At 43.3% G+C, this 16,410-nt stretch overlaps 1 protein-coding gene across 1 annotated transcript in view; it reads right to left on the bottom strand.

Annotated features, from left to right (window-relative positions):
- Nucleotides 1-100: 100 nt before the first annotated feature.
- The window catches only part of KCNJ6 (potassium inwardly rectifying channel subfamily J member 6), a 319,730-nt gene continuing 303,420 nt past the window's right edge, over nt 101-16,410 (bottom strand). Inside the window, exon 4 of the mRNA XM_043875432.1 lies at nt 101-4,733. Within this exon, the coding sequence (XP_043731367.1) occupies nt 4,408-4,733 (326 nt within the window). The 3' untranslated portion in view covers nt 101-4,407. The remainder of the gene's footprint in view (nt 4,734-16,410) is intronic.

Genomic DNA, 16,410 nt, shown 5'->3' with positions numbered 1-16,410 from the left:
GGTGCGTTTACTCAATTTTGAATTAAAGGATGACATTTGCATAAATACAGGTTGGCCATAAAATCTAGAAACAAGATATTATTAGTTTACTCTATTGTAATGCAATATCAATGAAACTTTTATTAGGTATCTGTCACCTATATTTTTTTTTACTTTATAGCCATCCACTGAAAAGAAATGATAGAAGACAAAGTTCACCATCTGTGTAAGACATTTAACTTTCAACTACCCTTAGGACTCGTTTGAATCACATAGAGTATCACCCAAGTCACGGCAAGACTGAAAACTAGTCAGACTAGTTTGGCAAGCTCTTTTGGAAATGACTATATTTTATTTATTTATTTTTTATCTTGAATCACTTAGCTAATCAAAATCAAATAATTTCACATTCTTTCGGTGAGTTCAAATAGTTTTCTAATGGAGCTTTTGTCCACTAGCACCCACCTTCATAAACACTTTCTGAATATCCCAAAGATACTGATTTCAACCTAAATACAAAAGCAAAGAGGTGGAAAAGTAAGAAAACGTAGGGAGAGAAAAACAGGAATGTTCCTTGGAAACTTAAAAACTTAGGCTTTTAAATAAAGTCACAAATAATTTAAAAATTATAGAGTATCATGAAAAATAGACATTTCAGAGCCTTTGCTTGGTTAAACTGGCAAGAGAAAATTGTGCTTTAGAAACAGGCTGAACTTTTTAGAAACAGTGGCTAGAATTAATCATATTCAGGAACATAAGATACTAAACCAAATCGATGGAACTAGAACTGGAGAAAGAGGGAAACAGCAAAAGAGAGGGTCGGATGGAAGAAGGGATGGGGAAAGAGAGATTTCCTTCCCACGGACCTAGAGTGTCTATGTATTGGACCAAACCAGGCCAGAAAGCCATGTTTTGAAGAAATTGAAAAGCAATGACCTGACCTTACAGGGATCACAAGGGTGTTAATCCAAAAGAGTATAGTTTGCCCATGGGACATCGAAACATAAACTATTTTATTAGTTACATAAAGCTGACATGAACAGGTGATCTTCGAGTCAGAAAGCATGTTGGGGTGGGGGGCAACAAGAATCTGAGGGTCCCAGCAGCCCTTGGGGAGGTCATGCTTCCAGCTGAGTCTGTCTTTTCTCCAAACTGGGGTCAGCTGTAGCAAGTTGTAACCCTTTAGCCTAAAGTTCTCATCTGGCTAATGATACGGTCATGCTTTTATGGGAAAAGGACTCAAATATGCCACTGGACAGATCAAAATATCAAGTTGAGAGTGATCCTCACTCATTATGAATTTTGAAGGATTAAAATATGCTTATTTATTTCAATAATGCTGGATTTTCTGTGGAAATAAACAAGGGACTGAGTGATCGGAGACTGGATATGGTGGAAGAGAATGGGTAGAAACTGTAGAGTCATCTTTGCTGAACTGTCAATGAAAAACACCTTTCAATACTTGCTACTTAGAAAATTCAGTCTTAATGAGCTTCTTTCAGTTCCAAATTTTAACGGTTGACACAAAATACACTGTTAAACTGTGTTAGCAATAATTGTAGAAAAATAGACATGTTTGATAAGGACATTCTAATAAAAGGTTCTTCTGGAGCATCATCATTTAAAGATTCAGAGGCTCACATTACAAAAACGAGATTTGGTTCGTGTTCTGTCTCCAACCACACTGACACCAAAGACAGTGAGAAAAGGGGAAAGACCTCACACTCGGGTGTCCTGTCACAGATACAGAACTGACACTCGTGTCTGCCCAAAGAGTTGCTAGGGCTGTTTGTTCAGTTGTGCTCAAGGGGCCCCATCTGCTCTTCCAACCAGACAACAGTCTGTGTTTTGTCCTTCAAGCCTTAGTAAAGCATTTGCAAAGGCCCATTGAGACTCCAGGAGCTACATTAGCAGATTTTTGCAGCCCCAGCTGATCTTGCTTTGTGCTACCATACCTTTCCCTGCAACTCTGGTGATGCTGCAGGGTTAGCGTCCCCACGCAAGAGCGCCCTTTCCAAGGTTACAGGGAGGTAAGGCCACAGTGCCTCCCTACAGCCTGGCAAGAAACACACGGGGCTCCCTCCTCCTCAACTACAACCTCCTTTTTGGAGTGTGTGGAATGAAAAAACAACTCAACACACATTCAATGCAAAAAGTGAAATGTTGGCAAAGAGGCGAGAGCTACGGCCAACAGTTTTGTTTTCCACATGATCAGTGCCAAGACGCAACTGTCTTAATACAAGGTGTCAGAAGTGGGAGAAGAGAGACACCCCCCTCCCCCGCCATGTCAAATTTAGGAGTTGCTTTATCTCTGGAACATGCTTTTTAGTACACGAGGTCCCCAAACTACAGTGAAGGCCTGTGATATCTGGTCAGGGAAGGCAAGGGCAACAGGGAGGGGCAGCTAGTTTGAGCTCTGCGACCTCCATGGTGCAAAGCTTCAAACTGAGCACAACTGTAGGAGCTGAAAATGAACTTGGATCCAGTCAATGAATATATATGATGGATGGTTGTGTTAGGGAACACACAGTTTATAAATGCAAAATTAAGGTGAAAGATCTGTTTCAGTGCAAAATCTCCACCTGCCCTTGAGGTTTTGTCTAAGATTCTCTTCTTCCTCTTATTTTTTCACTTGAAAATTTTTTTCATTTTTGAAAATTAGATTTTCAGCACAAAATATTGTTCCTTCCTTCCCTCCTTCTCTCCTCTCTTCTTTCTTTCTTTTTTCATTTACCTTTGCAGATTAAAATGAATTAAGATTGTCATTTTTTTTGTCATTTTCTTTCACTGGGAGACATTTTGAATTTAAGTTTCTAACCTGTGGCATACTCTAGAGTAGGTCTTTATTAGACAATCACCAAGATTGTTGATCTAATCATTGAATATTGAGCTCTGGTAATTTCATAGTAATAATAATAATAAATACCAATGGAAGGAATTCTGACGGCTAAGCCCCTAGATACAGGAAAAGTGTCAGATGGAGTCAAGGTGTGTGAGAGCAGTGATTACAGTATACTTTGCCCACTACATGCCATCGTGAATTTCATGACTTTAAACCCAAACCGTCTTTTATGAACTTACCATGTCTCATCTTTAAACTGTGATTGTAGAGTGGAAACAGTTGGAGAAATGGTTTTGTAGAAGAAAAGTTTCTCGAACTGTGGTTCTACAAAGGGTGAAACTCACTGGAAAAGCATCAACACATCATTGATGGGAATTCCCTGGTGGTCCCATGGTTAGGACTTGGCACTCCTTCCCCTGCCAGAGCCCCAGGTACAATCCCTGGTCAGGGAACTAAGATCTCATAAGCTTCACAGAGTAGTCACCCCTACCCCTCCACCCCACCCCCCCTAAAAAAAAGAAGGAAAAAAAAACACATACACATACAAGAAACAAAAAAAAATGCACATCATTGTTGGCATGCCAGAGCATGTTCTCCTCCTGAAATTCTGCCCCAAGCTAGTCAGTGAGGTCCTCGTAGTCTTAAAAAAGAGACCTCAGTTTTGTAAACATTTCACAGTATATCAGCATATTGGTGGTGGGTTTTGCCATCTACTGGACCTCCAAACTTCCCCCAGACCTATGGCTTATTAGAGTCAACGAAAGGGAACAGTGAGGTACCCAAACGGATGCCAGTCTGGGACACAGAACAAAGGCCATGCACTGAAGGGCCAGCGGTCAGTGGGATCAAAGAAATCCAGAAAACAGAGACATCAGAACAGAAATGCCTACTGTACTTTGGGGATCTTTTTTTTTTTTTAATCTTATTTCTAAAGTTATATATCTAAACCTACATTGATTTTACATCTATGTACAGTATTTAGAAGTTGTGTTCTACAGTACTTTTGTACATGCTGGGTTTTATTACTAACTGCAAAAGAAAATAATTACATAAGGCATATATATGTACAGTGTTTTGTCTTCACCTCACCTGGGTCCTATAACCGCGACGCCCACAGAGGGCAAGCACCTCGCCCTGTGGATGAAATTTATTGAGATGTGTAAAACGGAGGGCTCGACTCCATGTCTCACTGCATGAATGAATAGGCACCAGAGACCTTCCTCGTCATATCCCAGGGAAACTCTTCGATGCACTCTTTTGAGTGATCTGCTATTTTACAACACATGCAGGGGAGTAGCGTAAATCTCTAATCAGATGTGCCCTATCCCGGGAGGAGACCAGGCTGGGACCACAAATGAGGGCATATGACACCTTAACCCAATCTGCAAGCTACCTTGTCAATCTGAATTAACTGAGAGGGCAGGTAGATATTTTACACCTTGAAGATTTGTTTCCTGGTAATGCCAAACTTAAATATAAGGAAAGAACAGAGGAAGAGACAGAAAAAGCGAATGAGAGACAAGAGAAGGTTGCGGGGGGTGGGGGAGGGGGTTGGAGGGGAGAAGGGGTGGCCCCGGGCCTGGGGACTAAACTTTGGATTCATTCTCTAGGTTTGCCACGTCACCATTCCTCTCTGTCTGCTCCTCAGGGCTCTTGTCCTCCTCCTCAGTCTCCAGTTCTGCGTGTTGGTTGAGTTTGCTGGAGACAGACCAGCTCAGGGGCAGCTCGGCCCTGCTGGCCAGCTCGGCCAGCTCTTTGGCACTGAGAGATGGGGTGCTGGTCTCGTAGGTCTCGTGGAAGCTATTGTAGTCGACTTCGTAGAACCCGTCCTCCAGCGTCAGGACGGGTGTGAATCGGTACCCCCAGAGTATCTCACTGGTGATGTAGGAGCTGCGAGCCTGGCATGTCATCCCTGCAGAGAGGAGAGCAGAAGCATTAGTGTGTGTGTGCACACACGTGCGCGTGCGTGTGCGGGCTTCCCACTGACCAGGGGACTCAGGGAGCTGGGCAGTACTGCTGCGTGTAGCGTTGAGACTGCGACCTGCATAGGCTGTTGTAACAGGGAGGAACAGATGTGACTCCATATTTTATCTGCTTCCTTTAACCTTTGCACTCTGTCGCTTTTGCTGCAACTTACGAATGTTGCCTATAGCCTGAAATATACAGGAGAGCCCATTTTCAAAGTTCTGACCTTTGAAGGTACAACACTGTCCTATTGGTACAGAGATAAAAAGTTGCAGAACAGAGAATAACATTTGTCTGGCTGGAGTTTACAGGAAGGTCATGACCTGAACTATGTGGACAGCTGCAAGAAGAAAGGATTCCCCCTCTGAGAAGTTTGATGCTTTTGAACTGTGGTGCTGGAGAAGACTCTTGAGAGTCCCTTGGACTGCAAAGAGATCCAATCAGTCCATCCTAAAGGAAATCAGTCCTGAATATTCATTGGAAGCACAGATGCTGAAGCTGAAGCCCCAATACTTTGGTCACCTGATTCAAAGAGCCAATTCATTGGAAAAGACCCTATTTCTGGGAAGGATTGAAGGTAGGAGGAGAAAGGGGTGACAGAGGATGAGATGGTTGGATGGCATCACTGACTCAATGGATGTGAGTCTGAGCAAACTGCAGGAGATAGTGTAAGACAGGGAAGCCTGGCGTGCTGCAATCCATGGGGTCCCAAGGAGTCAGACATGACTGAGCAACCGAGCAATGACAACCATACACCCTCCCCTTTTAATAAAAAAGGAGCCTGAAGTCTAACTCAGGTAAGATGGTTCTTTGGGACACTAGTCCACCATCTTCTTGGTTTGCTGGCTTTCCAAATAAAGACAACTCATCTCTCGATTTACTGGCCTGTTGAGCAGTTCAAGCTTGGACTCAGTAATAGCACCACAACTAAGGAGGTGTGTTTCTCGTCACAGACGTCTAGGATGCTACTATATGCATGTGCTCTCCTGCAGGGTCCCAGGGAGCAAGGTGAGCGTTCTGGCCCACAGCAGGCAGTGCTTACCTGTGAGGTCACAGGAAGTCATGTGTGCACACGCACGCAGGTACACACTCATATGGTCATGCCTTGTCCATGTTTTGCTCCAGATTCACCTGAGGTCATGACAGGGATCTGACATTGCTTTCAGAGGCTTTGCCTGAGTCCTACTGGGATTTGAGTGCTCTAGCCACAGACTTAGAATGAAAGTTGACTTATGAACTACACTTATATGCCCTTAAGCTGGAGGCCGTGGATTAGTATTGCTCTCCCAAGTCCTTGACACATAGGCCATGACAGTGGTTCCCCAAATAAGGCTGGAAGGGAAACCCATCCGTGTTTGGACTTTCCCTGGGACTAGTGGAGATGCCTTTCGGCTCATGCAATAATATAACAAAGTCGCTCCCACCTCATCCACCCTTCCTGCTTACAGACGAGAAAATTTTTCTAATTTGCACAAAAATGCCATTCGAGATACTGGCAGCCAGGAGTCAGGAGTGGCTTTCTTTTACATGTGAAAAGGCAGAACAAAGGAAATCCCACCTGTTATCTTAGGAAAGAAAACAAGGCAACAGGCTTGGGGTGAAATAGGGGAATGTCATTGGTGCATTGTTCCACCCCCACGAGGTCAAAGAATTCTCTTATGAAACTTCTTAGGAACGGGAAGCCTTCATTGAGCCATCCCTTCAGGATTGATTTTCCCTTTAGCTCAGTAAGCTCAGTGCTAAAAGCCCATCCTGTTTTTAGGGGCCCATGAAAACTTTTATTTTGCTTTAAAGTCAGAAGGAAAAAAAAAGAGATTTCAGGTAGAAGAAAATATTAATATATTCATCTTTAAATAAAGTATAGTACATATTTAATGGACATGAGTTTGAGCAAACTCCAGGAGATAGTGAAGGACAGGGAAGCCTGGCGTGCTGCAGTTTATGGGTCGCAAAGAGTCAGACACGACTGAGGGACTGAGCAACAAACAACAGCAACAACATATTACATATTATCTGTGCATGCATGCTCAGTCGCTCAGTCATGTCTGACTCTTTGCAAGCCCATGGACGGTAGCCCACCAGGCTCCTCTGTCCATGGGAGTCTCCAGGCAAGAATACTGGAGTGGGTTGCCATGCCCTCCTCCAGGGGGTCTTCCCAACCAAGGGATCGAACCCAAGTCTCTTGAATTAGAAGCGGATTCTTGACCACTGAGCCACCAGGGAAGCCCTCATTATATATCATATGGAGTAGGTTATATACTTTGTACATATTATATCATGTAATTCTATAAAAAATAATCAAACACTTAAAAAATGGAATACAGAGACCACAAAGGTGAAGCTCCGTAGGACTCATGATATTCCTACTGCCTCCTTATGTTCATTCATCCAGGGGAGCAACCAGTCACTCATATATTGTCCATCAGGACAGTTAATAACATGCATTAAGCAATTGCTTTATGCTGAATGCAGTTGGGGTAAGGAGAATAGGACACAAGTATGTTTTACCCAAAAGGGTTTAGATCTACAAAATATTCCCACAGCAGGGCACTGGCTCCTCATGGCTAGAAGAAGAAAATTGTCCTAAGGATCGGGACTTAAGGAGGCAGGCACTAAAGGACCGACCCGCTGCAGCTGGCAGAGTCTGAGCCCACACAGTCCTCATTTAGCCCTTTGCTCGTCCTCCAAACTGAATGCCACTCTTCTTCAATGTTTTCCTGACTCGCCAATGACTCGCCCCTCACCCCCATACCTCTAAAACAAGTTTACAAGGCTACTAGGACTTGCAAAGCAAAAAACAACAGCATCTTGTTTTGATTTTTCAAAGAACGTTTCTATTTGGAGTTACTGACTCCTTAGCTGTGTTTGGGAGTCATGGGGGAAGGCAGGTGATGGCAGGGTTATATGGGCTCAAAGTGAGACACAGACAGGAAGTCAAAAGGAAAGATGATAAAACAACTGTAACTTTTCTTCCCCTAAAGGAAGCATATGTTTATTTTAACATGACTAGAAAACAGAGACAGGCACATAAAATAATATCCACCCAGATTTTCATTTCTGGTTATGTAAATAGCCAAATGGAACTAGAAATTAAAAATACAATGATTAAAGTTAAACTCTATATGTTAAATTTATGTTAAACTCAATCGGCTTCACATCTGATTGGAACTGGCTGAAGAGAGAATTAGAAACTTGAGATACAGGTATGAAGAAACAATGCAGGAAGCAGCCAAGAGGATGTCCTTGGGAGTGATGGGGAAAGGACCTCTGAAAACCCTCTCCTCCATGAAGGCAATGAGGACATTGGCAGAAATTGACAAGACAAGCTCTTCAAAACTCTGTAAATGAACTTCAGGAGTGTTTGTTCAAGAAAAATGGCGGAACTCAGTAAGAACCCTGAGTCTTGCAAAGTTTCAATGTCTCCCTGCTCAGCTTATGTTATCCTTAAAACCAATAGCCTGAGCTTCCCTTGGGGGCTCAGTGGTAAAGAATTCGCTTGCCAATGCAGGAGACATGGGTTTGACCCTTGGTTCAGGAGGACCCCATTTCTGAGGGGCAACTAAGCGTGTGAGCCACAGCTTCTGAAGTCTGTGCATTACAGAGCCCATGGTCTGCAACCAGAGAGGCCACCACAATGAGAAGTCTATGCACTGCACCCAGAGAGTGGCACCTGCCTGCTCCAACTAGAGAAAAAGCCTGGGCAGCAGTGAAGACCCTGCATGGACAACAATTAAAAAAAACAAAACCAACAAACCCAGCAGCCGGCAATTGTGGTGCCAAAGAGCAGCTAGCAACTCCTGGAGGAGGGGAGCAGAATTGGAGCTCTTTCAAAGTCTTTTGTTCAGAACTGTCATTATTTGAAGTTTCTAGCAGTTCCCTAGAAAGCCCCATTCACAAAGCATGTCTCTATTTTGACCAGGCACAGATCTTGCCCAATGAAAATAGTCTTTTTCCTTGGGTCATTTGTCAAAAGCAACCAATGGCTAAATTTTGTACTCACCTTCCCCCAAATACATATGTTGTTCCAACCCCCAGAACCTCAGATTGTGACTGTATTTGAAGAGAGGATCTTTAAAGAGGTAATGAAATTAAAATGAAGTCATGTGGGGGTGTCCTAATGCACTGTGACTGGTGTCATTACAAGAAGAGGAGATTAGTTATACTGACAAGGACAGAGGAAAGACTATTTGGGACACAGGGAGAAGATGGCCACCTTTATCCACAGACTGAGCAGAGAGCAACCAACCTTGCCAGCACCTTCCTCTTGAATGACAAGCCTCCAGAATTATGAGACAATGATTTTCTGCTGTTTAAGCCTCTGTCTGTGGTGTGTTGTGTTGTCAGCCCTAGCAAATGGATGTGCTTATTGAATTTCAGTGGGATAGTCAAATACATTTTCATAGCACCACTTTAATAAGATTTTGTTGTTGTTCAGTCATTCAGTCATGTCCGACTTCTTGCAACCCCATGGACTGCAGCACGCAAAGACCTCCCTGTCCTTCACTATCTCCCAGAATTTGCTCAAACTCATGTCTATTGAGTTGGTGATGCCATCCAACCATCTCATCCTCTGTCATCCCCTTCTCTTCCTGCCTTCAATCTTTCCCAGCATCAGAGTTTTTTCTAATGAGTTGGTTTTTTGAATCAGGTGGCCAAAGTATTGGAGCTCCAGCATCAGTCCTTCCAATGAATATTCAGGCTTGATTTCCTTTAGGATCGACTGGCTTGATCTCCTTGCAGTCCAAGGGACTCTGAAGAGTCTTCTCCAGCACCACAGCTCAAAAACATCAATTCTTCGGCGTTCAGCCTTCTTTATGGTCCAACTCTCACGTCTGTACATGACTATTGGAAAAACCATAGTTTTGACTATATGGACCTTTGCCTTGTTTTCAAAGTGATGTCTGTGCTTTTTAATAGGCTATTATAGCTTTTCTTCCAAGGAGCAAACCTCTTTTAATTTCATGGATGCAGTCCCCATTTGCAATAATTTTGGAGCCCAAGAAAATAAAGTCTGTCACTGTTTCCATTTTTTCCCCATCTATTTGCCATGAAGTGATGGGATCAGATGCCATGACCTTAGTTTTCTGAATGTTGAGTTCTAAGCCAGCTTTCTCAGTCTCCTCACTACTGAGTATAAGCTAGATAACTAGGGGGAAGCTGCTGTCTATAGCACAGGGAGCTCAGATCTGTGCTCTGTGATGACCTAGAGGGGTGGGGTGGGGGTCGGAGGGAGGGAGGATCAGAAGGGAGGGGAGATATGTAAGCATAGAGCTGATTCATGTTGTACAGCAGAAACAAAACAGTGTAAAGCAACTCTCCTCCAATTTAAAACAATGACTAAGTGAGATTTAAACAAATGCTCATGGATGCTTTCCCAAGTTTTATTCACCTTTTGGTGTCCTAATTCACTGTAGAAGAGATTAAAAAAATATATTAATGTATTTGTCTAACAGTATTAAAAAGTATTTCCAGTGTAAGCCGTGAAATTTCATTTCCTTCAGAAAGATCCCTGTCTTACATATTGACGTTTGTCCCAGTCCATTCTTAGAAAAAATGTAATTTTTACTTATGTTGAAAAAATAATCAAATAAAACCAACTAAATGGAGCTGCCAAAATTACGTCAGTGTGTGACGATGGAGCCCTTGTGATTTTCAGTGTCACTGAACTCAGTGAAGTGTGACTGACTCTGAGAACAATTTTTCATGGATTTTGTCTTAGGCTTTGGAATGAGTGTGAGCAGAGGATGCAGAATTTTATTTGTTTAATAAAGAGGATGAAACATGAAAAACATACAAATATTGTCAACACTGATACAGGAAAATGGGAATGATAAGTGTATATGTACAAAGCAGGTAAATGTTTAGATACTACGTATCTATGTTCGTGGGCTTCCCAGATTGCTCAGTGGTGAAGGATCCACCTGCCAAGCAAGAAACCCCAAGTGGGTTTGATCCCTGGGTTGGGAAGATCTCCTGGAGGAGGGCATGACTATCTACTTCAGTATTCTTGCCTGGGAAAAGCCATGGACAGATGAGCCTGGTGGGTACAGTCCATGGGGTCACAAAGAGTCAGACACGACTAACAACAACAACAAATCTATGCACACACAGAGACAATAAAATAAGAGGAGCCTTTCTTGAATCCAGAAAAAAAGAAGATTCAATCAGTGTATGCAGTTGTGTTTGTTTTTCGTATAAGAAAGATCACTACATTGTCCTGAGGTAGGTTTCTTAAGCGAGTGAAGTAATCTGTGGAAAACGAGATGCTTCTTTTGTCAAAATGAACAAAACCTGAAAAATCTGATCTCCAAGTTGGGGGTCACAGCCTTTACTCTGGGCTGTCTTGCTGTTTGCATTTCTAATTCTTTTTTCTTTTTGCATTTCTAATTCTTATGCCTGTATTTGTGCTGTTTGCTTTATCTTGAATGCCTTGTCTTTAGCGGCATCCTGCTCGTCTTATCAGAGCCAATTTATTGTCTCCTTTTCTATCTCCTCAGGGACTGACGGGCTTCCCAGGTGGCTCAGCTGGTAAAGAATCCACCTGCAACGCTGGAGACCCCAATGCAATTCCTGCGTTGAGAAGATTGGCTGCAGAAGGGATAGACTACCCATTCCAGTATTTTGGGGATTCCTGGTGGCTCAGCTGGTAAAGAATCCACCTGCAATACGGAGACCTGGGTTTGATTCCTAGGTTGGGAAGATCCCCTGGAGAAGGGAAAGGCTACCCACTCCAGTATTCCTGGAGTATTCCATGGACTGTATAGTCCTTGGGATCACAAAAAGTAGGAAACAACTGCGCAACTTTCACTTTCACTGGGACTGACTCCTCTTGAATTAGAACTAGGAACCCAGGGCTAGCGGGACAGACAGTACGGAGACATCCCCTCCCAGCCTTCTCACAGCTTCTGCAGCTCAGGCTAAGCTTCTGGGTTCCTTGTCGTCTGGTGTCCTTGTCGGATGGTGAATGCCTCGGGGTTTCACCATCTTTTTTATTTGCATACCATTTAGCAAGTTCTTTAATGTAGGAGGTTCCTCCCAAATACCTGTTGTTAAGTGAGGAGGATGGACCTAAGGAACGCTAGAGAAGTGTTGATTAGAAATGTCTGACATGTATCATTAAATTAAAAGATGGCTCGTGGTCCTTAGAAAAGAAAGTGGGAGATTTCTGCTTCCTGCCTTGTGTCAGATTACCTGCGAAGGACTCTCAGTTACAATGTGAACTAGATACCAGAAAATTACAAACACTTTAATTTTATCCAAAATAAGTTCAATAAAAAGTAAGGGATGGGATTTCTGGGCTTGGTGAAGATGGAGTCAGTTCTGCCTTTCTTTCCCATTGCTTACACCCAAGACTTCTGGACAAAATACAAAATGCAGCCACCTGCAGACTCTGGAATGTTACCACTAGGGGGACGATAAGGGTTTAAAACTCAACATTCAAAAAACTAACATCATGGCATCCAGTCCCATCACTTCATGGCAAATAGCTGGGGAAACAATGGAAACAGTGACAGATTTTATTTTCCTGGGCTCCAAAATCACAGCACATGGTGACTGCAGTCATGAAATTAAAAGACGTTTGCTTTTTGGAAGAAAAACTATGACAAACTTAGACAGCATATTAAAAAGCAGAGACATTACTTTGCCAACAGAGGTCCGTATACTCAGCTGTGTTTTTTTCCAGCGGTCGTGTATGGATGTGAGAGTTGGGCTATAAAGAAAGCTGAGCACTGAAGAGTTGATGCTTTTGAACTGTGGTGTTGGAGAAGACTCTTGAGAGTCCCTTGGACTGCAAAACCAGTCCATCCTAAAGGAAATCAGTCCTGAGTGTTCATTGGAAGGACTGATGCTGAAGCTGAAGCTCCAATACTTTGGTCACCTGATGCGAAGAACTGAATCATTGGAAAATACCCTGATGCTGGAAAGATTGAAGGCAGGAGGAGAAGGGGGCGAGAGAGGATGAGATGGTTGGATGGCATCACCGACTCAATAGACACGAGTTTGAGCAAGCTCCGGGAGATGGTGAAGGACAGGGAGGCCTGGCGTGCTGTAGTCCATGGGGTCGCAAAGAGTTGGACACGACTGAGTGACTGAACCAGCAATACTGTGTAACATAATATGTGACATACATTATTTTGTACTTATCAAGTACTATATTTTAAAAAGGGCTTCCCTGGTGGCACAGATGGTAAAGCATCTGCCTGCAATGCAGGAGACCTGGGTTTGATGAGCAATCCCATTTTTTGTTGTAGTATTAGCCTGCTTATCTTTTGTGCAAGGGCCCTTCTTGTTCTGTGTTTTCAAAACTGTTTTTTTTTTTCCCTTGAAGAATAGTTGATTTACAATGTGTTAGTTTCAGGTGTACCACAGAGTGATTAAGTTATATGTGTATGTATTCTTTTCGAAGTACTCTCCAACGTGGTTTATTACAAGATACTGAATAGTTCCCTGTGCTATAGAGTAGGTCCCTGTTGTTTGTATGAACTTATTCTTTTTATTTAAATAATTGGAAACAGTAAAAAAGAATTGTGACATAATCTAATCTATATAATTCTACTTTGTACTATCATTTCTGGGCTTCCCTGTAGCTCAGCTGGTGAAGAATATGCCTGCAATGCAAGAGACCCTGGTTCAATTCCTGGGTCAGGAAGATCTGCTGGAGAAGGGATAGGCTACCCACTCCAGTATTCTTGGGCTCCGCTGGTGGCTCAGATTGTAAAGAATCTGCCTGCAATGCAGGAGAGTTGGGTTCGATCCCTGGGTTGGAAAGATCCCTTGGAGAAGGAAATGGCTACCCACTCCAGGATTCTGGCCTGGAGAATCCCATGCAGTGTACAGTCCATGGAGTCCCAAAGAGTTGGACTGTCATTTAAATGTTTCCAAACATCTGTTGGCTCAAAATGGCTATAATGATTTTCTTGAAGCTATCCTGTTCTCAGAACTGTTAACCACTATTTTTTCGGGTCATATTTATTAAATGCAATCTATGTGTTAAGTCCTAGCCTCAAGGGACTGACAGTCCATCTTTTTATTCCTATAGCAGTTCAGCCTCAGATATTCTGACTGGGACTTTTGGAAGTGAGGACCCTGGCCTGAAGACCAAGGGCTCATGAAGACCGACAACCGACTGGGTGCCTGGGGCTTTGGGAATGTGTGGTGGGGATGGGGAGGGAGGTTTGGTACCACTGGGGCCTAACCTCCATTCCTGTCTCCTCGGCTCCATGTTCTTGCTGGTGGAGTTAAACGGAAGTGCGTGATTGTGTTTGCCACCTTTCAACTAACTTGTCATGCATTTTTGTTTCCTTGACAGTGAGTCAGAAATTAGGTCTCTGTAGAGTAGAATGCCGCCTACTCAGCCTCCTTGACTGCTTTCTGTGGAAATAAGCCTGGGAGATGCCACCACTGAGAGTCAGCTTAGAGGAGGGTGAGATGAAGTCAGAGACGGGGATGTGACTGTAAGACTTGTGCTCTGAATGGCAGTCTCCATTTCTCTTATTCTGCACTATCATGTCACTGTTATCCTCATGGAACACCCCTAAGTGGTTGCTCTGAGCTGGGGCTTTCTCAAGGCCTTTACCTTGTCTATTTCATTTAATCCTCATACCAACGCCATGAGCAGGTGCTGTTACACTATTCTTGTTCTACAGATGAGGAAACTCAGGAGTGGAGCCCACTCATGTCCCATCCCTGGGGAATCTGGCCTCACCATCTCAAGAAAAACAGCTGGACATTGACAGTACAAGACAGCATGGAGGCCAGCGGGGTCAGAGGAGGAAGGGTCTCTTGGTGTGTTCTTAGGTCAGGCAAGCCTTTGACTGTGCTTGAGAAGGCTGCTGGATTTCTGCCAAATCTTGTCACGTCTAAGTTATTTCCCCAAAGCCCAAAGGGGTAGGTGTGTGTGTGTATGTGTGTGTATGTGTTTGTGACTTAAAAAAATTATTGCACTTAATTTTTCTACTGAGAAATTCTCTGGTGTTTGTTAGTCGCTCAGTCATGTCTGACTCTTTGTAACCCCACGGACTGTAGCCCTCCAGGCTCCTCTGTCCATGGGATTCTCCAGGCAAGAATACTGGAGTGGGTTGCCATTTCCTTCTCCAGGGGATCTTTCTGACCCAGGGATTGAACCTGGGTCTCCTGCATTGTAGGCAGATGCTTTACCGTCTGAGCCAATCTCTGGTTAATCTTCTAAAAGTTGAACTCACTTGGAAGTGAAGAGAAATGGCCCATCTTTTTGGCGATGTTTCCTTCCTTGAGTAAGGCGGTGTTAGGGTGAGGAGTGGAGAAGGAAGCAATGCTTGGTGGTGGTGTTGAAGCAAGCCCGAAAGCCAGGAAACCAAGCTGAGGCCCAGATGAGGGATCTAAAAGCCCTGAGCAACCATGGGTCTGGCTCTGCAAGATGGAGATTTAGGAGGCAAAGCCCTATTTTTAGATTCACGGTGACAAATAATGACAAGAGACATTTCGTGTAGAATAGCAATACGATGAAAGCCATCCTCAAGAGAGATCCCTGAAAAAAGCCAGAGGGACTCACTCAGTAGATAGAAAATACATCACAAAGGCCCAGAGAATGTGATTCCAATGAAATAAGATGGATATGAACCACCCTCGCCACTTTGGAATTCTGTAAAGTAAATCTAAATTGCCAGTGCTCAGAAACAGAGAATTAACTGCTGACATTTTGCCTTTTTATTTCAAATACCAGGCTGTATGATGCAATGTTTTCCTTGACTCTTGTTTCTCATTCTAATAAACCTGCACTGAACTAGTGTGGTAATAAAGTGCTCGGCACTAATGTTTACAGGTCTTCGTGTGGAGAATGATGTTGGTGATTTACCAAGGCCAGTGTCAAAAAGGAGCAGAATAGTCTTGCTGTAATAGTGGTTTTACTTCAGGAGGCTCAGCCAATTGCTGATCACTTAAATAACAAGTCCTGCCTCATGTTCAGGTTAAAAATACCTTCAGTAAACAGTTGTGCTTTTTCTGTTAGTGAAATATTAGATGGCCAGTGAAGTTCATCTCTAGCTGCACAAAAAAATATTGAAGTGTGCATTTAAAAAAATTTCTTAAAAAAAGACATTCTACATGTGTACACTGAATTCTGCTTTCACCAAAGTAGCTGATAAATTCATAAATCAAGTATTGAATTAAGTAATATACGTTATTTACTTAGAGTGCTTGTGTGTAGTCACTTAGTAATGTGTGACTCTTTGCCACCGAGTGGACTGTAGCCCGCCAGGACCCTCTGTCCGCAGGATTCTCAGGCAAGAATACTGGAGAGGGTCTCCATGCTCCACTCCAGGGGATCTTCCTGAAGCAAGAACTGAACCCATGTTTTATGTGTCTCTTGCATTGCAGGCAGGTTCTTTACCCACTGAGCCATTGGGGAAGCCTGTTTATTGTATGCCAGGCATCAAATGCTTTGCATTCGTCAATCAACAACGTCTTACAACAACCCTCTTAGGTGGGGGTGATGCTACAATATCTATTTTACATAGAAGTGAACTAAGACAAAGAGAGGTTAAATAACTTTCCTGGGCCACAGTTTTATGGACTGAACTGTATGCCTCTGAAACGCCTCTACTGAAGCCCGCACCCTCTTACGTGACTGTGTTTGGAAATAGGAA

The sequence above is a fragment of the Cervus elaphus genome, chromosome 19 (assembly GCF_910594005.1).
Source record: "Cervus elaphus chromosome 19, mCerEla1.1, whole genome shotgun sequence".
Classification (NCBI taxonomy): domain Eukaryota; kingdom Metazoa; phylum Chordata; class Mammalia; order Artiodactyla; family Cervidae; genus Cervus; species Cervus elaphus.
Note: the sequence above shows the minus strand (reverse complement) of the source record. Positions and strands in the feature narration are given on the sequence as shown.